This window comes from Pocillopora verrucosa, chromosome 3 (genome assembly GCF_036669915.1).
Source record: "Pocillopora verrucosa isolate sample1 chromosome 3, ASM3666991v2, whole genome shotgun sequence".
Lineage (NCBI taxonomy): Eukaryota > Metazoa > Cnidaria > Anthozoa > Scleractinia > Pocilloporidae > Pocillopora > Pocillopora verrucosa.
Window position 1 is genome coordinate 30,039,721 of NC_089314.1, and position 26,219 is coordinate 30,065,939.

The 26,219-nt window shown below is 37.9% G+C and overlaps 2 protein-coding genes and 1 pseudogene across 2 annotated transcripts; all 3 read right to left on the reverse strand.

Annotated features, from left to right (window-relative positions):
- Positions 1–659: 659 nt before the first annotated feature.
- LOC131782286 (microfibril-associated glycoprotein 4-like) lies at positions 660–3,491 on the reverse strand. The gene is made up of 5 exons (XM_066164155.1): positions 3,279–3,491; positions 3,074–3,191; positions 2,919–2,921; positions 2,372–2,755; positions 660–1,905 (listed from the first exon to the last, which is right to left on the reverse strand). Exons 1-5 carry the CDS (start codon positions 3,489–3,491, stop codon positions 1,640–1,642), a joined length of 984 nt encoding a protein of 327 aa, XP_066020252.1. The 3' UTR covers positions 660–1,639.
- An 11,395-nt stretch (positions 3,492–14,886) lies between these two features.
- LOC131787820 (microfibril-associated glycoprotein 4-like) lies at positions 14,887–17,403 on the reverse strand (annotated as a pseudogene).
- A 5,513-nt stretch (positions 17,404–22,916) lies between these two features.
- Positions 22,917–24,801, reverse strand: LOC131780049 (microfibril-associated glycoprotein 4-like). Its single transcript, XM_066164107.1, has 5 exons — positions 24,589–24,801; positions 24,346–24,463; positions 24,190–24,192; positions 23,653–24,036; positions 22,917–23,188 (listed from the first exon to the last, which is right to left on the reverse strand). The coding sequence occupies exons 1-5, from the start codon at positions 24,799–24,801 to the stop codon at positions 22,923–22,925; spliced, it is 984 nt and encodes a 327-aa protein (XP_066020204.1). The 3' UTR covers positions 22,917–22,922.
- Between the last annotated feature and the right edge of the window lie 1,418 nt (positions 24,802–26,219).

The window sequence follows — 26,219 nt, forward strand, 5'->3', positions numbered from 1 at the left end:
AGGTGTGGATAGTGTTATTTCACTTCGAAATAACTTATTCTTGCCGCAGATTTTTTTGCACGTTTTCCTGACAATGCCAAGTTCACTTATGTTTAATTTCTTTTGTTGACTTTTTGATGTATTTTTACCGTAGCAAACTGTCATAATTTGTAGATTTCCTTAAATTTAACAACCCGAAAAGCAAATCCTAAAAATTGTTGTGCAGCTTTATTAGTCGTGGACGTTGGATAGGGAAAAATATCGGAGCCCTTAATTAGGATCCAACCCCCCCTCCTCCCTTACCCGCCCTCCTTCCTTACCCCCCTCCTCCCTTACCCCCCCTCCTCTCTTACCCCCCTTCCTCGTGCGCGCACCTAAAGATATGGACGAACTCACGTCTAAATTAAAAACCTTACACGAGCTGGACGCCATAGCCGCAGAATGAACCAAAAGAAAAGTCTCGGTTTCTTGATTTCGTTCCCCATTGCATTCAAATTGTGAAAAATCGAAACTTTTTATGTATCAAAGATTTTAATCGTTTGTAAATAAACAAAGCTGTTAGGATTTCTCTTGTAGCCTGCAAACCAATGAACACAAGTGATCCAATACGCCACTTTCGATATATGAAAATTCTAACATGGCTCCTCGGTTAGTGAGAATAAAACAAAAGAAATTTCACCTACTCATCCTTACATTTGGTATTTCTACAAACTCAGTTTGTAACATAATCACCTGATGAGCCATATCTACGAAATGGACCTTGGGCTTGACAATGTGTTTTAATGGTTTAAAGTGTAATATGTTCATCAATAACAGTGCAAGGTATTTACTTTAACAAAAGCTAAGAAAATACAAATAAAACCAATATATGAAGCATTTTAGAATCATCAACATTACGTTACATTGTACACTAAAACTTGAAATATTTGTTTTTCTGATAGCGTTCTTTAGAGTCAAAACATTGGGTAATTGTTTGGAGTTTCGTTATAGAAATCAAAGGGAACTAGAACTGAATTAGCGACTGTTGTTACTCTTCTGATATTGACATTGAAAAAATGAAGGCTTTGTGATGGCTTTGTGTTCCGTCAAGTGAAAATACGAGTCAAAAATTTAAAGAATCAAAACTTGTATAACCCAGACAGAAGGAGCATAGGAGTCGTGATGGCCATGATGACACAAGCCATTGAGATTCGAGAATAACTTTTTTGAATACCTAGGACCCACCCAAAATGATATGGAGACAGGGTCTATTCAGTCGCTGCCCCCAGGCCGTAGAATGTCTCACTCATAGACCTTGAATTGAGTCCATTGGTTTCTGTTTTTCGAGAAAAGACGAAAGCGCATTTTTTCAGAGCTTCTTATGATTAACTGTCAATTTCCAACTAGGATAAGAAGCTTTTTGTATATATGTATCACTATATGGATTAAGTCATTATTACTATTATGATGATTATTATTATTATTATTAGTTAACTGGCCAATTCTACAGAATCAACTGTTCCTATTTTGAAAAACACGCACAAAGAAGCAAGAAAAACCCCGAACAACGTTCCGCTAAGCTCCAATTTAAGAGTGATTGTTTAATGCTGAATATACCTGATCGAGACACTTGGTTTTTTTGTTAAGTTGCTGCTGTTTGTTGTGCCACAAACATGACAGTTCAGAAATCCTTTGGTCTTATTTTCATCTCGGTTCTCTTGAGGGAGTAATGATGTCCTTTCCAGTCTTTCCAGTTCACTCCGTCAGCATGGGAGGAGTGATTGCCACGAAGATACAAGCCATTGAGATTTGAGCTGTGACACCAACGGTACCACCAGGCTCCTTTGAACTTAACGGCGCAGTTGTGATCCCTCCGAATGTCATTATCTTGATCTCTAGTGGTGAATGGCATATCGCGATGCTTGGTAAGAGAGTCACCAGAATTTCCTGACAAAATGAGCCGCACTATGAGTATTACGTTTGACCAACAATGAGCCGTTCGTCATTCAAAAGAAATCTTAAAATATAAGATAAGTATAATTTAACAATGATAATATGGATTAAAAGCATTCTTAGTAATATCTATGATTCTTGTCGATGATTGTAGGGATTAAAATACTCAATACAATAATTACAATAAATATGTTCGCCGAGACACTCCTCAGATTTGGATTAGTTGGTCAGGTTAACTGCGAAAGATCCACCGACGAATAGATTTGGACTTATCAACGTCCGGTATGCGCCGTCCAGGATTGCACGGCGATGAGCTGAGGTTACTTCTTTGTCTTCCAAAGCTATTGATGTAAAAGATTTTAAGCATACTTACATTACTTAGCTCTCTCCTCCTCCCCCCCCCCCCCCCCCCCCACTTCTTAGAATGACTAGAATAGAGGAGACAAAATGACAGTTCTACCTGAATAAGAACCAAGGATCAGCTTGTACTTGTCTTTCTCACTCATAACACCAAACAAGTTATACTCAGCATAAGCTGTGTTTCCTTCAAAGTCTTCAAAATCCACACGCAGCGTGTTATTATCATCTGAGGTCAAGCGGTGAATCTTGTCCAGTCCGAGCCAAAACTCCCCACACAGGTCACCAAAGCCACGTTTGTAGTTGTTCCAGTTGCGGTAGAAATCAACCGAGCCGTCCAGTCTCTTCTGGAACACAGTCCATCCTCCACCCTCCGTTGTTTGGTCACAGAATACATCAAAGGCAGGCAAATTATCAGGTTTAATGGCGTAGACACCGTCAGCTGGTTTACCCGCGGATTTGTAGATTTCTGCGCAGTTTCTTTTGACTGAAAATCAGTTAAAAAAAAAAAACAAAAAACAAAACAACACTCCTACTTTAAATTGTTTGGATATTGAGTGCTTTTTGTTTGCTTTCCTGACTATTGATCTGGCTGATAAAACTTGATTCTGAACATTAACAAATACCATTTATTCTTCCTTAATATCTACCAGCTATATTCATTTAAAATGACCGTACGTGGCATTTCCTTTTTAGCTTTCATTCAGTGGTTAATATTTTTTTCTTGAAGTCAATTTTGAAACTTTAGTGAGTAACTCCTCGCGTACTACATGAGAGACTGGTCTACATAATCCAGCCACTTTACCTTCAACTTGGCAGGTTTCTCCAGTGAATTTTTCCTGACAGACACAACGAAATCCTTTATTGGTGAATCCAGCTTGACAGGTGCCATTGTTTAAGCATGGGCTGCTGCTGCATAAATTCTGTTGACAAAAGAAAGTAAGCCATAGTGCAGATCTTCCTTATGTTATGTCTTTAGCCTACGAAAACGAAACAATCTCTTCTGGCACCTCGATTGCAAGATATGTGTAACCCGGATTTTTCACGAGAAGAAATGGAGCATGGTTTTCCTCTGTGGCGTTAATCAACTCGCATTTTTGGTTTCCTCCTGCAACAGGTCCAATATTGATGGACACACAATTAGGCTCCAAATAACACATTACTCTGCAACTTCCTTCGTTGGGCACCTCTACACTTATGATGGTGTGATTTTTCATGGTCATGTTTGGTATTGGGTCCTTGAATATGATGTTTCGATAGTCGTCGTCTGTGGTAGGCAAAACAAATATATCGTTTAGTTTCCACTCACTCGAGGTACTCTTTTATTTTCACTCATGAGAAAGGCACATTAGACCACTTTCTTTCAAAACTTTACTGCACGAGAACCCTGACGAATTTTCCCTAAAGGTGACTGTCATCTCTTGAAAATTAAACTTAACAAAAATCCATCTTTGATCGTAAATTAACGCGCGGAAAGAAAATATTAAGGAAAATATCAAGAATATTTTCACAGCGTTCATTACCACACCACGATATCTGTGAATCGTTTGTTTAAATTCATCATTTTGAACCATTGATGCGCATGTGATGGGGTCTTTTTGAAATTTGGCTTTTTTTGTATCGCCTATTCTATAATAGTAGACATAATAGTTAGATAAAGATTGTCTGCTTAAAGATTATTTGCTCTGATAAGCAGGTAGCATATATAGTTTGTGTAATGGTTTTGAGGAAACGACACCAAAAAGATTAAATACAAGAAATTTGAAAAGGGATTTATACTCACCAGTGCAACAGAAACATGGTGGGAGAATAATTCCATGGAAGATATAGAGAATATTAATGATCGGTTGAATAGAAAACTTGAACTGCATCGCTATAAATAAATAATTGTAAATTCAAGGTAAAAATATGACAGTGAGCGTCCCAAAATATGAATCGTCCAGTTTTCCTGTAAATTTGAATGTAGACAAATGTAAGACAGGTGTTCGGCATTTATTTGCCAGCTTTGTCTACTTAAAGGGATAGTTAACTAGCGAAAAACGGAATAGAGCACATTACACTTTTTGGAGCTGACAGGAGTTTATCAATATGTTTATTTTCAGCCTGTTTAACTTTGAACTTGCGGCATTCAAGTTAAGAGCGAGAAACAAATTTTTGCAGACTTGCTACCGACAAAGATGTCAGATCACTTCTGAAATACAAACTTTTAACAGTTTATCCTTTTTCATCTCAAAGCATTCTCCAATACGATAGAACAGCACTACACATTATTAAAATGAAAATTAACTTTGTAGCAACGGTACAGTGGCTTAAGTTTTTTATGGCTCGTTTTGGTAATGGTAGTTGAGCATAGTAGTTAGCATTAAACATCACCTGATTTTATCTTAGTTAGACTGGTCGCAAGCATTCTGACTTTCGGATGGTATTTGAGACCTTCAACCTATAAAAAAAAACAAATTTGTAACGACCTTGACAGAATGTGAAACACCGTGTGGCTGAATTGACAGAATTTTACACAAATGTTTTCTCGATCATTTCTGCTATCAGCGTAATTGGTCTGAGCAAGAAAGGCTCGGTCCAAGATATATAGATAAAGAGCTCACAGAGACATTTCTTACCTTCTGAGCGAAACAGTGTTTTTCGTATTTGGTTTTGTTCCTGAGATTATCAAAAGTGAAAACTAGCTTACGTGCTTTCCTTTAATTTATAGAACTGTTTGAACGTAACTATGGTTACGAAACAAAACCGCTGTTCCATACGCCACACTCCTTCTTCCTGTCCAACTGTTCTAATTGTGTTAGTCATCAGCTCATAGCTTTTCAATCTTAATTAATGACTGATCTCACATCTCAGTACCACTGGATATGACAGTCAACGAAATACTGCAGTGAAAAACAGAGAATGTTTTGAAAAACTTATATGGCAACTCTTAAACAAAGCTGCAAATTATTTTAACAAAACACTTTCAGCGGGACATGTATGAAGTCTTAGAACTACACAATGTTTTCCTGTTTTCCCTGGATGTAACTAAGGTGTTATGACCAGTTTTGTGTCTCAAATGAAAAATTTATGAAAATATAAATTTTTAGAACCACACAATATGTCGCATTTTCCTTTCGGAGTTAACTATGGTGTTATATATGAGGTTATGCTTTTTCCAATTTAGAAAGTATCTTGCAAAAAATGCTCGCGACAAAATTACCCGATAAGTTAGACGGAAGGAACAGTACTGTACAATAAATTTTTTTCTCTGGATATTTTGAGCGGCTTTTCGCTGTGTTGTAGTAGGTAATTTTGTTTACGCTGAATGTTGAGGCCGGAAACCTTGATTTTTCTAGGAAAGAAGTTTCTAGGCTCCGCCTCCACCTTGGATAAATCGATGCACCTGTGATGTGTTTGAGACAGAATTCTCCGAAAGACAGACTGCGAAAGCTAAGACATTTGTGTTTAATAAACTGATAATTGAAATCTCCGTGAATTTAAGAATTTGTTCATGCTTAGCGTGCGTATATCGAGTTATGGATGCACGCGGGAAATTTGGAGAGCACGAAAAATGCGTAAGAGAGGCGCAACCGAGGGCAACTATAGCTTTTTGAGTGCTCTCCAAACTTCCCGCGTGCATCCATAACTCGATATACGCACAGCTAAAAGCAAGAGCAAATTCTTTTATAACGGAGCGACGACAAGGATCTGCGCGAAGAAGCCTTTTATTGTGATACAGTGCAAAATTCTCACAACGCACAAAAAAAAAAAAACAAACGTTCCGATTGGCTGGTCAAAAACTGTGACACGCCACATTTTATACTTTGCTTTGAGCGAGAACATTTGAACCAGTTAACCGACAACTGTGAATGAAAAGCTCAAAATTTACGGGGAAAATGGAGAAAATCAGAGCCAAATGAACTCAAGTGTCACTAAAAAATGTTTTAAAAGTCAAAGACCGAAACTACTTGGGAGTTTTTTTCGGCTTTATTTTTGTTGCTTGTTGGATCAGGACCTAAAAGGTCAATGCCGATAGAAAAATTGGGCAGTTCTTCGCTGGTTTCTTCCATATTTCAAAGAGAAAACTGCTCTGCAGCTTAACAAGACGGAAACTCTGAAGCCTGGTGAAAAAAATGCTCACGTCATCTTATTTACGCACGGGCGTGCTTAAATAAAGATTTTGTTCATATTTATATAGGGCAAGCACGCGCGCTATGTTGTAATGTTACATTTTGAAAAGTAGGGCACACGCGAGCAAATTCTAATTGACACGTATGGACGCGTGAGTTTTCCAGGACTCGTTTTTCCCAACACTTTGTGCCACTTTGCCATTTAGAAGAAAAGCGATTCCGAATCGGAGAGGATGACACTCGTATGTTTTGTTAATTTGCTAGATACAAATAATCTTAAGCCACAACAAAGTTTGAAGCAGGTTTGCTTCCCTATTTTTGCTCTACTTTACCTCTCTTCTTTACAGTGTTACCTGAAAATTTCATTTCTCTAAGGCAACCAGGATGAAGAAATGATATCATGGAAATTATTGACATTTACTAAAACCCGAAACATGAAAACGAAATGAAACTAGCGAAACCACCGAAATGACCAAAACAAAACGATCGAAACGAAACGAACCTAACGACCAAAACGAAACGACCAAAAAAGTATACAAAAAAAAAAATAACCGTCATTAATAATAAAATGAATGCCCTCAGGTGTCAGATGTCAGTCGTCATATTCTTCTTGTTTAGATTATGGTCTACTCCTGATCTACCTCACAGGGAAATTCAGTTATCTCTTGATTGCCATTGGCTTAGCATTAGGCGGCGAGGGAACCTAAATCAAAGAAAAAAAACAGTCAATAAAAGAGTCACGGACATAGACGTTGTCAATGAATACCGTAATCTGTTTCTTTCTCTCCTTTCCGTATACGCTTCAGTATTCAATGAGGCTGGCGTTACGTTCTGGAAACTAGATATAAGTGTCAAGTTAAAGTTTCAGTTGCTCGCGTGGTGGAAAAAATTAAGTTTCGTGAGACGGCCTTGATATGTAAAATCCTTAAATGCGAGAGAATATCTGAGGTGAAGTCAACTTTTTATCATCTACTCGTCTCGATCATTGTAGTGGTGTTGTTTTTGTCATAACGGTCGTTACGGTTTGGTCGTTTCGTTTTGCTGTTTCGGGTTTTAGCAGATGCAAAAATTATAAACGATATCATCACACATTCAACATTTTGGCTCAATATCTGTCCGCTAACAAAAGTGATCTTGATAGAAAGTGCTCACAAACTTGGGGAAAATGGCGATAAAATGCAAGGGCCATGTCGACTTTGAGGTTTTTTTTACTCAGGAAGCCAAAGGCCAGAGTGATGATAAAATATACGGTGTTACAGAGAATGTCATATACTGTTACAAGTAAGCACTGTACGATACTTCTTGTACTCTTGTTAAAAACAGGCTGTCATTAATGACAAGAAAACTTAGTTCTCTTAAATGTGTTGATAATGCAAATTGGTCCCGATAAAGGTTTTCAAAGGCTATCATTTCGAACGCCCCTCAACAGAGCTTTATTGATGACATCATTTACATCGTCGATCGACATAACTCCTGTAAATACTTTGACCCTCGTGCAAAAATGGACTTACGAAATAGGCCCCAGTAACTCGCTCTTCATTTTTTCAGTGAAACCTTCGCACTTAACTTTCCACATACTGACTTGCTATTGTGTTCTCGCCTACTCTAACCAATTAACAAATAGAGAAGCCTTGACTGTGCTCTGTTCTGTTATAAAGCACGCAGGAAGCGGCTAGAGCACGAAAGAAGTTTAGGGAGAAGCCAATCAGAATCCCTGTTAGAATGGTTCAAATAATCTAATTGGCTGTACAGGACAAAAACTGTCAAAAGTGTCAAACCATCAAAGTTCACAATCTGCGATAGTTTACAAACTAAAATAGTTCGCTGCAGTGACTGATGTGACTTTCCCCTCAACGCATGGGAAAGGATATCAGAGCAAGCTCTAATTTTTTCACTCGAAGGGCGGCCGATGTAATTTCTGAGGCTTGCCGTAATGTGATGACCGGAGATCGCCATGATGAGCAAGCCGCGATGGACTTCAGCATGATCATATTCGCTCAGACATTGTCATGATTAGTATGAATTTGAAAGGTTATGCCAGTTTGGTTATATTTTTCATCATTTCTGTTTTGTTCTGTTTTGTTTTTGAACACTGAACTTTATATACTATACGAGTGTTAGTTGTGTTTAATTTTATTACCGTGCGTAAGCTTGCAATCTAACTGAGCGTGAAAATCTTTAAAACTCGGAATGTCTATTTTGTTTTTCCCTTTGAGGATTTTTGTATCTGCGCACGTTTTAATAACGTAAATTACGGCGCCAGGTATGTTTACAAACCATTTTTTGGTACTTCTGTCGCTACTCGCCGGCTCGCTTGTTCCGAAATTTCACTTTCAATTATCGAAAAAAAGCTAAAAGAAATCCCGGAGAAGGTCGAACATAGTACAATTTGGCAGACGGCGTGACGGCTTTAGCTCAGCTCTATGCTCTATACTCTCATAGAGCACGCTCTTTCAACCAATGACAGCGCGCGTTATATCCGAACTTTATTATAAACTCTTATAGAGCACGCTCTTTTAACCAATGACAGCGCGCGTTATATCCGAACTTTATTATAATTACATTTGGAATTTTTTCAAAGTCATTATGAAGCATTATGTACAGATGAGCCTCGACATAAACAACGACATTGAGCGTGACAATATATATTTTCATAATTAAAGTGGGATATATCCATCCAGAGTAAGTTTAAGACTTATGTTCGTTTTAAATGTCGTTTTATCTCCCAGGTTTCGAGAATTTTTGTCAGATTCTTCTTCAACGTCCATTCGCTTGGAGAAGCGCTGGGATGCTGTTTACTTTAGGAGTGACTGGAAAGGATTTGACAATCATGACAAAGCTCGTTAAAAGACACTTCAAGAAAGTGACGATCATTCTTAAACAGCTTCTACGGAGCATGCTACTTGTGTTCAGGTGTAGATAGTTTTATTTCACTTCGAAATAACTTGTTCTTGCCGCAGATATTTTTGCACGTTTTCCTGTTAATGGCACCATTCTTTAGCGAGGCCAAGTTCACCTTATTTGCTTTGTTGAATTTGTTATGTATTTTTACTGTTACAAACTGTCATAATTTGTGGATTTCCTTAAAGTTAACAGACCGAAGAGCAAATGCTAAAATTGTTGCGCAGCTTTAGTAGTCGTAGACGTTGAACAGAGTAAAAGACTCTGAGCCCTTGATTCGGATCGAACCTACCATCCGACCCTCACCCACCTCCCCTTCGATAACCGGTGGGATGCTTTAGAGATTCGAGTTTTTTCCTTGAGAACTACATTCTGTATCCTTTTCTTTCCCCTCCCCCCTCCACTCTCCCCCAGCCTACCGCTGTTGAAAACTGTTTGCTTCGTATTCAACCTTGTTCCATCTCTCTCTCTCTCTCTCTCTCTCTCTCTCTCTCTCTCTCTCTCTCTCTCTCTCTCTCTCTCTCTCTCGCTCTCTCTCTTTTTTCAGGAACTTAAACACAGTTCTACACATTAATCAGGAACTAGGAGAACCAGTGGATAAATTTGTTCTCATGGCCAGATGGTTGGTGAAAAATATTTGTATCCTGTGGTCTTCTTTCTGTTTTAATAAAACAAGGAACAACGCGGTTCCTGATGCACCTTGTTAGGAAGGTGAGATGGTTGGTGTAGCGTGCGAGCTTGCACCCTAAAAACATCAACAGGGACCTTGTTAGGAAGGTGAGATGGTTGGTGTAGCGTGCGAGCTTGCACCCTAAAAACATCAACAGGGATATTGGAATAGAAATTCCAGAAGCGTGGATGCCCACGATCAAAAAAACACAACAACAGGAGAGCCGTGCGACAGCGGACCGCCGAGGGAGCAAATCACTGAGTGAACAGCAAGGATCGAAATTCACCAAGCTGTTGAAAAACAACTAATCATAGCAGAGGATCATGCTTTATAACATCATGCATGACCAGTCGACCTCGTCGCTTGAAGAAGACTAGCAGTATGCAGTCGAAACGTCGCGATCTACATCACACGTGACTACATCATGAGACAAACGAAAAACTTAGCTTTTATTGTTATTCACCACAATGAATAACCACAACCTTTTCTACGAAATCTTTCCGTTTTGTTTTTGCTTTTATTCACGGTTTTTGATTGTTTTTATCGAAATACTTCGAAGGTGAGAAAAGAGATTTCCAGTTAATCTACCAGTATAAATATAGGTCGAATTTTGGAAAATTTCAAAAGTTTCCATGGTAGTGACTGGTTCAGTTTTTACGGTTCGCAAAACGAGTTATTATCGCATAGGGAGCCCGCCAGCTCGAACGCGGTTTCTACCTTCCTTGTCCTTAAAGTGTTCTGACTTCCGGTTCTCTGTTACGAATCTAATTCCGATTATTGTACTTCCAGTAATTGGATGATACTGCTACATCACATCCGGGCATACGTTTTACGACTGGCATCTGATAGTTTTTAAACCCAAAGCCCAAACACAAGAGCCAGGTCGTGGGCTAAACAGACGGTGATAAGAGGTTTTATATGCGGAGAAACACCGCCGGTAATCGGCTCTCATTGAATCCGTGTTGATCTTGTAGAATGACTAGAAGTTAATTTCTCCTTACATTATTGCCCCTGAATTAAACATTAAGGTCATGGGAAGAAAGTAAATGATCACCAACTGAAGAAGCTCTTGATTGTTAAACAAATTCTCCCTGTCATCATCTTAGGAAATGTATAGAGAGCAGTATGGAGAATATGCATCCTGATGTTAGGGTGTAAAGGGTGAAACGAAGGTGAATCGTTTGAGCCTGTCACTAACAAATTTCTTGTTGTTACTAGAGCCATGAGTTTCAGAGCGTGGATCGTGGAAAGCTACTTGGAGATTCTTCAGTACCTGGGGCGTGCACCTAAAGATATGGACAAATTCACCTCTAAATTAAAAACCTTACATGAGTTGGACGCCATAGCCGCAGAACGAGCCAAAAGAACGGTCTTGGTTCCTTGATTTCGTTCCCTATCGCATTCAAATCGGGAATAACTGAAAACTTTGATGTATCAAGGATTTTAATCATTTGTAAGTAAATAGAGCTGTAGTAGTCCTCTTTTAGCCTGCAAACCAACGATCACAAGCAATCCAAAAGGCCACTTTCGATATATCAAAATTCTAACATGGCTCAGAGGCTAGGGGGTATAAAACAAAATAAATTTATTTTTCATCTCTCAACCTCGATGTGATTTCTTTTGGTGGCGCAGGATGGTTCAACTGTAGTTCAATTTTTGTTTACAAGATAATTTAGTTTTATCAACTGGGTTCATAATGTAAATAGCCACCCTAAAGAGTTTCCAAAGCTGAAGCTTCGGTCGGAGGCCCTTCGTCATTCGCTCTGACAACGGGCGTCAGAACCTGTTGCTTGACGAGAACAACCAACGGCTTCAATGAATATCACCAGAACATTAGGGACCAAACAGTATTATTGATGATCTTTTCGCACATGTAGTCGCATGATTTCGATGACATGTCAAGTTTTCACAACAGTTTCCGCTCGTAAGAAGAGAGAGGCACTGTTGAGAGCAAAGTGTGTTGCCTTAGAACTCAACAAAATTGGCCGATCAGGGCACACAATCAGACCCTTTGCACATAACATTTGGGACACTTTCCTAGAGTGAGCTCAATTATTCTCATTTCCCAAGTCGTCACCCTGGATGTCACTCCCCTTTCCCTGGACAGCATAGCCCAAAGCTTAATTAACGCTGTTTGATCCACTGTAAAAGAATGGGCCACCCAGCGAAGCAAGCAGCAAGGAAAACCTATTCGATCGAAATATATCAAAGGCTCTAGTCCTCGATGAAAACTCGCAATCCTATTGGTTTTCTGCAGCGTGGTCCGATATTGATCAAGAAACATTCACAAGCTGTTTTAGTTCTACCCAATATTTTATCTAACCTTTAATTTCTGAGTGACTAACATCTAATTTCTCCTTACAATATCACCCCTGAATGAAACTTCAAGGTCATAAGGAAAAAGGAAATCATCATCAACCGTAGAAGCTCTTGATTGTTGGATAAATTCTCCTCGTCAGCACCTCAGGAAATGTATAGGGACCAATATTGATAAAGTGCATACTGATGTTCTGATGAAAGGGATAACAATCCATCGATAACTGATTCCTGTTCTCTTTTCTGTTGAAGTTCTCGTTAGGAAAGGCAAAGATGGGAAAGCTGAAATAGTCATCATTGACCACGGGCTTTACGAAACTCTCCAGCAATAGTAAGCAATTATCTTTTTGTTTGGTGTTTGTTGGAAAGGACTGTAGCTTGAAGACAATCTATCTTTTTTCGAACGGCAAGCAAATGAGGTGCGTTAGGGCGGGGAAAGGTGAAAGAGCCTGCAGGATAATTCTCACTTACTGATACTAGTCAATTAAAAGATTCCATTGTGCATCGATACCCCCCTCTTACACTGTTAGCGGTAGATGCATTGTGAGTGCAGTTGTTAAAGAGTCGAAAATGCTGGAATTAGGATGTGTGACGAAATTAGCAGACACTATGTCTACAATTGTTTTGATAATTGTAATTCTCAATGCCGAACGTTAAGCTAATGATATAAATAAGCTAGAAAAAAAGCGCAGAAAATCCAATTTGGCCCTCAGTTATTGGCTCAATACGTTTATGCAAGATCTCTTGATTTATCATAATACGTTTTAGAATATGACTTTGTTTTCAAATTTTTTTCAGAGACAGGGTAGCCTTGTGTCAACTGTGGAAGTCCAGCAGGCTCAATGAACAGATGCAATATTTTAGTAAACAACTCGGAGTTGATGGTAAATTTACACGTCTGATTTTGGTCTCCAAAAACGTGATGTATATAAAGTGGTACGGGATTTTGTCTTCTTCTAAATAAAAACTGGGCTGTAGCTTTTTTTTTTGATTGTGTAAATTTATGCACGAACTGTTCCTTTATTCTTCCTATGAAAAAGAAAGTATTTCGTGTTAGCCATGGTAGTACTGAAGGATATGATTTATCCAAGAAAAAAATGCCACAGAATTCAATCTTGTCATATCAATTATTCTCAAAACCCATCATTGCTAGTTATATCACATTCTGCATTATGCGCAGTTTTTTTGAGTCAGATCGAGAGAACTCCAAAAGGAAAAGTGAGTGTAATCAATAAGCACGTAACTTGTGATTTGTTGTTCTTTAATTGAATTAGGAAGCAATTATTACGGATTATTACGTTGTCACTAGAGCCATGAGTTTCAGAGCGAGGATTGTGGAAAGCTACCTGCAGATTCTTCAGTACCTGGGGCGTGCACCCAAAGATATGGACAAACTCACGTCTAAATTAAAAACCTTACATGAGTTGGACGCCATAGCCGCAGAATGAACCAAAAGAACGGTCTTGGTTTCTTAATTTCGTTCCCCATCGCATTCAAATTGTGAAGAATCGAAAAATTTTTATGTATCAAGATTTTAACACTTATAAGTAAAGCTGTAAGGAGTTCTCTTTTAGCCTGCAAACCAATGATCACAAGTGATCCAATACGCCACTTTTGATATATAAAGATTCTAACATGGCTCCGAGGCTAGGGGGGAATAAAACATAAGAAATTTCCTACTTATCCTTACATTTGTAACATAATCACCTGATGAGCCATATTTAAAAAATGGACCTTGGGCGTGCAATATGTTCTTATGATTTAGTGCAATATGTTTATCAATAAAAGTGCAAGGTATTTACTTCAAGAAAAGCTTAGAAAATACAAATAAAAGCAATATATGAAGCATTTAGAATCATCAACATTAAGTCACCGCACTCCAGTGCACACTAAAACTTGAAATTTTTGTCTTTCTGATAGCGTTATTTAGAGTCAAGGTAGTTGTTTAGGGTTTCGTTATAGAATTCAGAAGGAACTAAAATTGAATTAGCGACTGGGTTTACTCTTCTGATATTGACTTTGAAAAAACGAAGGCTGTTTGATCGCTTTGTGTTGCGTCAAGTGAAAATACGAGTCAAAAATTTTAACAATCAAAACTTGTATAACCGAGATAGGAAGAGTATAGGATGGCCATGATGACACAAGCCATTGAGATTCGAGGGTAACTCTTGTGAATTCCTCAGACCCACCTAAACATTTTATGGAGACTGGGTCTTTTCAGCCGCTGCAACCAGGCTATGAAATGTCTCACCCATAAACCTTAAACTGAGTTCATTAGTTTCTGTTTTGCGAGAAAAGATTAAAGACACATTTTTTTCATAGCTACTTATGATTAACTGTCAATTTCCAACTATGATAAGGAGCTTTTTGAATGTAGCGCCAAATAGATTAAGTCATTATCATTATTATGATTATTATCATTATTGGTTAACTGGCCGATTCTACAGAATCAATTATTCCTATTTTGAAAAGCGCACAAAGAAGCAAGAAAAACCCTGAACAACGTTTTGCTAAGCTCCAATTTAAGAGTGATTGTTTAATGCTGAATAAACTTGATCGAGACACTCGTTTTTTTGTTAAGTTGGTACTGTTTCATTGTTGTGCCATAAACGTGACAGTTCAGAAATCGACTGGTCTTATTTTCATCTCGGTTCTCTTGAGGGAGTATTTATGACCCTTCCAGTCTTTCCAGTTCACTCCATTAGCAGAGGTGAAGTGATTGCCACGAAAATACAAGCCATTGAGATTTGAGTAATGACACCTCTTGTACCACCAAGCTGCTTTGTACTTAATGGCGCAGTTGTAACCCCCATGATTTTCATTATCTTGATCTCTGGTGGTGAATGGCATACCGCGATGGTAAGCAAGAGAGTCACCAGAATTTCCTGACAAAATGAGCAGCCGGATGAGTATTACGTTTGACCAACAATGAGCCCGTCGTACGGTAGAACAAATCTTGAATTGTCAGATAAGTATGATTTAATAATAATAATAATGGATGCAAAGCATTCTTAGTAATATCTATGATTCATGTCGAAGATTCTAGGGATTGAATTACTTAATATGATAATGCAAATAAATATGTTTGCCGAGACACCCATCAGAGTTGGATTAGTTCGTCAGGTTAACCGCGTATGATCCACCGGCGAATACCTTTGGACTAACCAACGTCCGGTATGTGCTGTCCAGGATTGCATATCGATGAGCTGAGGTTACCTTTTTGTCTTCCAAAGCTATTGAATGATATTAAATAGTTTAAGCATATTTTACATTACTTAGCGCTCTACTCTCCTCCCCTCCCCTCTCCCTTGTTATAATGACCAGAAAAGAAGACACGAAATGACAGTTCTACCTGAATAAGAACCAAGGATCAGCTTGTACTTGTCTTTCTCACTCATAACACCAAACAAGTTGTACTCAGCATAAGCTGTGTCTCCTTCAAAGTCTTCAAAACCCACACGAAGCGTGTTGTTATTATATGAGGTCAAGCGGTGAATCTTGTCCAGTCCGAGCCAAAACTCACCCCACAGGTCACCAAAGCCACGTTTGTAGTCGTTCCAGTAGCGGTAGAAATCAACCGAGCCGTCCAGTCTCTTCTGGAACACAGTCCATCCTCCACCCTCCGTTGTTTGGTCACAGAATACATCAAAGGCAGGCAAATTATCAGGTTTAATGGCGTAGACACCGTCAGCTGGTTTATCCGCGGATTTGTAGATTTCTGCGCAGTTTCTTTTGACTGAAAATCAGTTAAAAAAACAAAACAAAACAAAACAAAACAACACGCCTACTTTAAATTGTTTGGATATTGAGTGCTTTTTGTTTGCTTTTCTGATAAAACTTGATTCTGAACATTAACAAATACCATTTCTTATTCATTCAAAGTGACCGTACGTGGCTTTTCCTTTTTAGCTTTCATTCAGTGGTTAATATTTTGTTGTTGAAGTCAATTTTTAAACTTTAGTGACTAACTCCTCGCGTACTACATGAGAGACTAGTCTACACAATTCAGCCATTTTACCTTCAACTTGGCAGGTTTCTCCAGTGAATTTTTCCTGACAGACACAACAAAATCCTTTATTGGTGAATCCAGCTTGACAGGTGCCATTGTTTAAGCATGGGCTGCTGCTGCATGGATTCTGTTGACAAAACAAAGTAAGCTATAGTGCAGTTCTTCCTTATGTTATGTCTTTAGCCTAAGAAAACCAAACAATCTCTTCTGGCACGGTAGTTTCGTAAGAATGTAAAATGTTACCTCGATTGCAAGATATGTGTAACCCGGATTTTTCACGAGAAGAAATGGAGCATGGCTTTCCTCCGTGGCGTTATTCAACTCGCATTTTTGGCTTCCTCCTGCAACAGGTCCAATATTGATGGACACGCAATTAGGCTCCAATAACACATTACTTTGCAACTTCCTTCGTTGGGCACCTCTACACTTTTGATGGTGTGATTTTTCATGGTCATGTTTGGTATTCGGTGCTTGAATATGATGTTTCGACAATCGTCGTCTGTGGTAGGCAAAACAAATATATCGTTTAGTTTCCATTCATTCGAGGTACTTTCTTATTTTCACTGATGAAAAAGGCACGTTAAACTCCTTTATTATAAAACTTTACCACACGAGAACCCTGACGAATTTTCCCGAAAGGTGATCGTCATCTCTTGAAAATTAAACTTAACAAAAAATCCATCTTTGATTGTGAATTAACGCGCGGAAAGAAAATATTCAAGAAAATATCAAGAATATTTTCACAGCGTTCATTACCACACCACGATATCTGTGAATCGTTTGCTTAAATTCATCATTTTGAACCACTGATGCGCATGTGATGGGGTCTTTATGAAATTTGGCTTTTTTTGTATCGTCTATTCCATAATAGTAGACATAATAGTTAGATAAAGATTGTCTGCCTAAAGATTATTTGCTTTGATAATCAGGTAGCATATATAGTTTGTGTAATGGTTTTGAGGAAACGACACCAAAAAGATAAAATACAAGAAATTTAAAAAGGGATTTATACTCACCAGTGCAACAGAAACATGGTAGGAGAATAATTCCGTGGAAGATATAGAGAATATTAATGATTGGTTGAATAGAAAACTTGAACTGCATCGCTATAAATAAATAATTGTAAATTCAAGGTAAAAATATGATAGTGAGAGTCCCAAAATATAAATCATCTTGTTTTCCTGTAAATTTGATCGTAGATGATAAGACAGGTGTTCGGCATTTATTTGCCAGCTTTGTCTACTTAAAGGAACTCTTAACTAGCCCAACATCTAGATCAAAGGCAAATACTGTAATTGTTCTATTTTTATACTAACAGGCTTGTTTCATCCCTTGCACACAAAAAAACTTAGTTTGAATTTTTCTTATTAAATATTCATTTTCGAAGGTGTGTTAATTTGCTACCGACAAAGATGTCAGATCACTTCTGAAATACAAACTTTAACAATTTATCCTTTTTCATCTCAAAACATTCTCCAATACGATAGAACAGCATTGCACATTATTAAAATAAAAATTAACTTTGTAGCAACCTTAAGGTACAGAGGCCTAAGTTTCTTATGGCTCGTTTTGCTTATGGTAGTTGAGCATGGTAGTTAGCATTAAACATCACCCGATTTTATCTTAGTTAGACTGGTCGCAAGCATTCTGACTTTCGGATGGTATTGGAGAGCTCCAACCTATAAAAAAAAAATTTGTAACAGAATGTGAAACTGCGTGGCTGAATTGACAGAATTTTACTCAAAAGTTTTCTCTATCATTTCTGCTATTAGCGCAATTGGTCTGAGCAAGAAAGGCTTGGTCCAAGATATATAGATAAGTAGCTTACAGAGATATTTCTTACCTCCTAAGCGAAAAAGTGTTTTTCGCACTTGGTTTTGTTCCTGAGATTATCAATAGTGAAAACTTTATGGTGTCGTGCTTTCCTTTAACTTATAGAACTGTTTGAACTTCTGTAACTATGGTTACAAAACAGAATTGTGGCTCTATACGCCACAGCCACTCTTCCTATCCAGCTGTTCTCATTGTGTTAGTCATCAGCTCATAGCTTTTGTGTTTAAATTTAAATGACTGATCTCACATCTCAGTACCACTGGATATGACAGTTAGTGAAATACCTCAATGAAAAACAGATTGTGTTTTGAAAAACTTATATGGCAAGTCTAACTCTTAAACAAAGCTGAAAATTATTTGGTCAAAACACTTTCAGCGGGACATGTAAGAAGTTTTAGAACTACACAATGTTTTCCTATTTTCCCTGGAGATAACTAAGGTGTTATGACCAGTTTCATATATTTCAAATAAAAAGTTATGAAAATATAAATTTTAAAACTATACAACCTGTCGTATTTTCCTCTGGTGTTATCTGCGGTGTTATATATGCGGTTATATTTTTTTCCAATTTAGAAAGTATCTTGCAAAAAATGCTCTCGACAAATTAAAAATTACCCGATAAGTTAGACAGAAGCAACAGTACTGTACAATAATTTGTATCCCTAAAGAGAGTTTGAGCGGCTTTTCGCAGTGTTATAAGAGATAATTTTGTTTACGCTGAATGTTGAAGCTGGAAACCTTCGTTTTCCTGGGAAAGCAGTTTCTAGGCTCCGCCTACACCGTGGATAAATCGATGCACTTGTGATGTGTCCAAGAATTCTAATTAATAAGCTGAACACATGAAATTGCCGTGAATTGTTACATTTTCAAAAATAGGGCGCACCCGAGCAAATTCTATCTTAAACGTATGGACGCGTAAGTTGAAATGACCAAAGTAAAACGATCGAAACGAAACGAACCTAACGACCAAAAAAGTATAAAAAAAAAATAACAGTCAGTAATAATAAAATGAATTCCCTCGGGCGTCAGATGTCAGTCGTCACATTCTTCTTGTTTAGATTATGGTCTACTCCTGATCTACTTCACGGGAAAATTCAGTTATCTCTTGATTGCCATCGGCTTGTTATTAGGCGGCGAGGGAACCTTAATAGTGACTTTTCCACCTAATTAAGAGAAATATCTCAACACATAGCAGATGATATTCACCCCTGAACTCATGTTTTATTGTTATTCTACTGTGTTCTCGCCTACTCTTACTGGTTACATTTGATATTTTTTCAAAGTCATTATGAAGCATCATGTCCAGATGAGCCTCGACACAAACAATGACATTGAGCATGACAATATACATTTTTTTTAATTATAGTGGGATATATCCATCAAGAGTTAGTTTAAAAAGTAGGTATCTAGACTTGTGTTCGTTTTAAATGTCGTTTTATCTTCCAGGTTTCGAGAATTTTTGTCAGATTCTTCTTCAACCTACGTTCGCTTGAAGAAGCGCTGGAATGCTGTTTACTTTAAGAGTAACTGAGGAGGATTTGACAATCACGACAAAGCTCGCTGAAGGACACTTCGAGAAAGTAATAATTCTAAAACAGCTTCCACGGAGCATGCTGCTTGTGTTCAGGTGTGGATAGTGTTATTTGACTTCGAAATAATTATTCTTGCCGCAGATTTTTTCTTTGCACGTTTTCCTGTTAATGGCACCATTTTTTAGCAGGGCACTTCCTCTAATTTCCTTTGTTGACTTTTTGATGTATTTTTACTGTAGCAAACTGTCATAATTTGTAGATTTCCTTAAATTTAACAGACCGAAATGCAAATCCTGAAATTTCTGTACAGCTTTATTGATCGTGGACGTTGGACAGATAAAAATATCGGAGCCCTTGATAAGGATCAAACCCCACCCACCTCCGCTTCGATAACCGATGGGATGCTTTAAAGATTCAAGCTTTTTCCTGTAGAACTACATTCTATATCCTTCCCTTTCCCCTGCCCCCTCCCCTCTCCCCCAGGCTACTGTTTTGTTTTTACCTTTTTCACTTTTTGATAGGTTTTTATGGAAATACTTCGAATGCGAGAAAAGAGATTTCCAGTTAATCTACCAGTATTACTATGGGTCAAATTTTGGAAAATTTCAAAGATTTTCATTCGCGACCTATCGGACACCAATTTTGGAACTTTTTTTGCAGCGCCATTGCGGGAATTCACGGCCATATAAAGCATAGTATATAGTCTATGGTCCTTGAGTCATACGTCCTCAGACAACTCAGAATTTTTCTTAGTCCCACGCTCGTGACACGACGAAAAACACCTTTCTCTATTTCTTTACCGAGTTCAAAACTTGCCATCTCTTTGATTCCATTTACAAACATGACGCTATTGAATTGCTGATCCTAGCAGTACGCTGGACGCGTGTCATATGAACTTCGTAATAGACCTCGCTCAACGTGTGGCTCATCATTGGTAGAGCATCGGAGTGTGGAATACGAAGGTCTGAGGTTCGACTCCTCGTGGGAACTCAGAGTTTTTTCTTTGTCCGATGCTCGTGACTATACGTAAAACATCTTTCTCTATTTCTTTACCGAGCTCTAAACTTACCATCTCTCTTATTTTTACATACATGGCGCTATCGCCATTGCTGATCCTAACAGTATGCAGGACGCGTGTCATATAAATTCGTTATAGACTTCGCTCACTGTTGAGTCTCTGTGGCTCAGTGGTAGAGCATCGGAAAACGGAATCCGACGGTCTGAGGTTCGATTCCTCTCCCTGAAAGTTTCTAAACAAACCCAAACACAAGAGCCTGCTCTCAGGCTAAACAGATGGCGGTAAGAGGTCTTATATGAGGAGAGACGCCGCCGGTAACCAACTTTCATTGAAACCTCTGTCCATGGTTAGCTGTAATCATCCTCTCTTCACATAAGCATGCTAACATTGTGCTTATTTTATCTCTTACACTCATTTGTCACTACTCCGACTCCGACTCTAACTTTCTTGATGGCGATGTTTAGGACGACATCGAAATGTCTAACCGCGCTTAGGGTTGAAATGTTTTTTATTAAAGCCTATTCAGTTAATTTATTAATTTATCTTTTCCTTTATTTATTCATCTTTTTATTTATCTATTTGTTCATTGAGTTATCTGATGTAGAGAATTCGGTTTTAAATCGAAAATCGTTCCTAAACTAATCCGTGCTGATTATTAACCCTTTGACCCTTAAGAATGACTAACATCTAATTTCTCCTCACATTATTGACCCTGAATCAAACATTAAGGTCATGAGAAGAAAGGAAATGATCACCAACTGAAGAAGCTCTTGATTGTTAAACAAATTCTCCCTGTCATCATCTTAGGAAATGTATAGACAGCAGTATGGAGAATATGTATCCTGATGTTAGGGTGTAAAGGGTGAAACGAAGGTGAATCGTTTGAGCCTGTCACTAACAAATTTCTTGTTGTCACTAGAGCCATGAGTCTCAGAGCGTGGATGGTGGAAAGCTACCTGCAGATTCTTCAGTACCTGGGGCGTGCACCCAAAGATATGGACAAACTCACGTCTAAATTAAAAACCTTACATGAGTTGGACGCCATAGCCGCAGAACGAGCCAAAAGAACGGTCTCGATTTCTTGATTTCGTTCCCCATCGCATTCAAATCGTCAAAAATCGAAAACGTTTTATGTATCAAAGATTTTAATCATTTATAAGTAAATGATGCTGTTATGATTCCTCTTTTAGCCTGCAAACCAATGATCACAAGTGATCCAATACGCCACTTTTGATATATCAAGATTCTAACATGGCTCCGAGACTAGGAGGGAATAAACAAAAGAAATTTCACCTACTTATCCTTACATTTGGTATTTCTACAATCTCAGTTTGTAACATAATCACCTGATGAGCTATATCTACAAAATGGACCTTGGGCGTGCAATATGTTCTTATGATTTAAAGTGCAATATGTTTATCGATAAAAGTGCAAGGTGTTTACTTTAACAAAAGCTAAGAAAATACAAATAAAAGCAATATTTGAAGCATTTTAGAATCATCAACATTACGTTACATTGTACACTAAAACTTGAAATATTTGTTTTTCTGTTAGCGTTCTTTAGAGTCAAAACATTGGGTAATTGTTTGGGGTTTCGTTATAGAAATCAAAGGGTACTAGAACTAAATTAGCGACTGGGTTACTCTTCTGCTATTGACTTTGAAAAAATTAAGGCTGTGTGATTGCTTTGTGTTCCGTCAAGTGAAAATACGAGTCAAAAATTTAAAGAATCAAAATTTGTATAACCGAGATAGGAAGAGTATAGGCTGGCCATGGTGACACAAGCCCATGAGATTCGAGGATAACTCTTGTGAATTCCTCAAACCTACCTAAAACTTTTATGGAGACTGGGTCTTTTCAGCCGCTACGCCCAGGCTATATAATGTCTCACCCATAAACCTTGAATTGAGTTCATTAGTTTCTGTTTTTCGAGAAAAGATTAAAGACGCATTTTTTCAGAGTTACTTATGGTTAACTGTCCAACTATGATAAGGAGCTTTCTGTATGTACCGCTAAATAGATTAAGTCATGATTACTATTACTATTATTATTATTATTATTATTATTATAATTGGTTAAGTGACCGATTGTACAGAATCAATTATTCTTATTTTGAAAAACGTACAAAGAAGGAAGAAAAACCCTAAACAACGTTTCGCTAAGCTCCGATTTAAGAGTGATTGTGTAATGCTGAATATATTTGATCGAGACACTCGTTTTTTTGTTAAGTTGGCGCTGTTTGTTGTGCCACAAACATGACAGTTCAGAAATCCTTTGGTCTTATTTTCATCTCGGTTCTCTTGAGGGAGTAATGATAACCCTTCCAGTCTTTCCAGTTCACTCCATCAGCATAAGAGGAGTGACTGCCACGAAGATACAAGCCATTGAGATTTGAGCGGTGACACTTATTGTACCACCAAGCTCCTTTGAACTTAATGGCGCAGTTGTGATGCTCATAATTATCACTATCTTGATCTCTAGTGGTGAATGGCATACCGCGATGGAAAGCAAGAGAGTTGCCAGAATTTCCTGAAAAAGTGAGCAGCAGTATGAGTATTACGTTTGACCAACAATGAGCCGCTCGTATGGCAGAACAAAACTTGAAATGTCAGATAAGTATAATTTAACAATAATAATATGGATGAAAAGCATTCTTAGCAATGATTCCTGTCAAAGATTCTAGAGATTGAATTACTCAGTATGATAATGCCAATAATTATCTTTGCCGAGACACTCATCAGAGTTGGATTAGTTCGTCAGTTTAACTGCGCATGATCCACCGGTGAATACCTTTGGACTAACTAACGTCCGGTATGTGCTGTCCAGAATTGCATATCGATGAGCTGAGGTTACTTTTTTGTCTTCCAAAGCTATTGAATTATATTATATTAGCGTAAGTATATTTACATTACTTAGCTCTCTCCTCCTCCTCCTCCTCCCCCCCCCCACTTCTTAGAATGACTAGAATAGAAGAGACGAAATGACAGTTCTACCTGAATAAGACCCAAGGATCAGCTTGTACTTGTCTTTTTCACTCATAACACGAAACAAGTTATACTCAGCATAAGCTGTGTTTCCTTCAAAGTCTTCCAAGTCTACACGCAGCACGTTGTTATCATCTGAGGTCAGGTGGTGAATCTTGTCCAGTCCGAGCCAAAATTCACCACACAGGTCACCAAAACCACATTTGTAGTCGCTCCAGTAGCGGTAGAAATCAACCGAGCCGTTCAGTCTTTTCTGGAACACAGTCCATCCTCCACCGGCTGTCGTTTGGTCACAGAATACATCAAAGGCAGGAAAGTTATTAGGTTTAATGGTGTACACACCGTCAGTTGATTTATCCGGGGAATTGTAGATTTCTGCGCAGTTTCTTTTGACTGAAAATCAGTAAAAACAAACAAACAAACAAAAAACACTTTAAATTGTTTGGATATTAAATATTTTTTGCTTGCTTTCCTGTCTAATGCTATGCGTGATAAAACTTGATTCTGAACATTAACAAGTACCATTACTGTTTCTTTAATATCCACCAGCTTTATTTATTTAATGTTACAACAATAGGCTTTTCCTTCTTAGCTTTATTTCAGTGGTTAATATCTTGTTCTTGAAATCAAGTTTGGGACTTTGGTGAGTAACTCCTTGCGTACTACACGAGAGTCTGGCCCACACAATCTTAGCCATTTCACCTTCAACTTGGCAGGTTTCTCCACTGAATCTTTCCCGACAGACACATCGAAATCCTTTATTGGTAAACCCAGCTTGACAGGTGCCATTGTTTAAGCATGGGCTGCTGCTGCATGGATTCTGTTGACAAAACAAAGTAAACTTGTGTGCAGATCTTCCTTATGCCAAGAATAAGATCACTTTACCATGAGAAAATGATACAATATCTTCTACCACCGTAGTTTTGTAAGAATGTGAAATGTTACCTCAATTGCAAGATATGTGTAACCCGGATTTTTCACGAGAAGAAATGGAACATGGTTTTCCTCTGTGGCGTTATTCAACTCGCATTTTTGGTTTCCTCCTGCAACAGGTCCAATATTGATGGACACACAATTAGGCTCCATATAACACATTACTTTGCAACTTCCTTCGTTGGGCACCTCTACACTTTTGATGGCGTGATTTCTCATGGCCATGTTCGGTATTGGGTCCTTGAATATAATGTTTCGACAACCATCGTCTGTGGTAGACAAAACAAACATATCGTTTAGTTTCCACTCACTCGAAGTAATTTTTTATTTGCATTGATGAAAAAGGCACACCACACCACTTTCTTTCAAAACTTTACTGCACGAGAACCCTGACGAATTTGCCGTAAAGGTGATTGTCATCTCTTGAAAATTCAACTTAACAGGGAGGCTTTCATTAACAAAAATTAATCTTTGATTGTGAATTGATGAGCGCAAAGAAAATATTAAAAATAATCAGTATCAAGAATATTTTCACAGGGTTCATTACCACACCACGATATCTGTGAATCGTTTGTTTAAATTCGTCATTTTGAAACATTGATGCACAGTTGGTGAGATCTTTTTGAAATTTGACTGTTTTTGTATCTTCTATTTCGTAATAGAAGACATTTTGGGTTGGATAAAAATTGTCTGATTGAAGATTATTTGCTTTGATCAGCAGGTAGCATATGTAGTTCTTGTAACGGTTTTGAGGAAACGACGCCAGAAAGATAAAACACAAGAAATTCAAAAAGGGATTTATACTCACCAGTGCAACAGAAACATGGTGGGAGAATAATTCCAAGGACGATATATAGAATACCAATGATCGGTTGAAGAGAAAACTTGAACTGCATCGCTATAAATAAATAATTGTAAATTCAAGGCAAATACCTTGTTCAGTTATGTAATTGTTCTAAAACACGTTGTTATGCTAACAGGCCTGTGTCATCCCTTGCTCAAAGAAAACTTAGTACGAATTTCTTCATATTAAATATTCATTCTCGAAGGTGAGTTAACAGCTGCAAAAGCCGCAAAAAGAGGAAGATATAATAGACCGGTGTAACGCATTTTGTCTGCATTGGAGTATTTTTTAAATTCTTACTCTACCTTGTAAATTTCATCTCATTCTGATAAGCCATAATATTTTCAAAAGTACCAGAGAAGAACAAAATAGAGCACATCACACTTATCAGAAGTGACAGGAGTTTATCAATATGTTTATTTTCAGCCTGTTTAACTTTGAACTTGCGGCAATTACGTTAAGACCAAGAAACAAATTTTTGCAGACTTGCTACCGGCAAGGGTGTTAGGTCACTTCTGAAATACAAACTTTGAACAATTTATCCTTTTTTATCTCAAAAAATTCTCCAATACGATAAAACGGCATGGCACATTATTAACATGAAAGGTTACTTTGTAGCAACTTTAAATACAGAGGCCTAAGTTTTTTATGGCTCGTTTTACTAATGGTAGTTGAGCATGGTAGTTATCATTAAACATCACCCGATTTCATGCTCGTTAGACTGGTCGTAAGCATTCTATGACTTTCGGATGGTATTTGAGAGCTTCAACCTAAAAATTTCAAATTTGTGACAACTTTG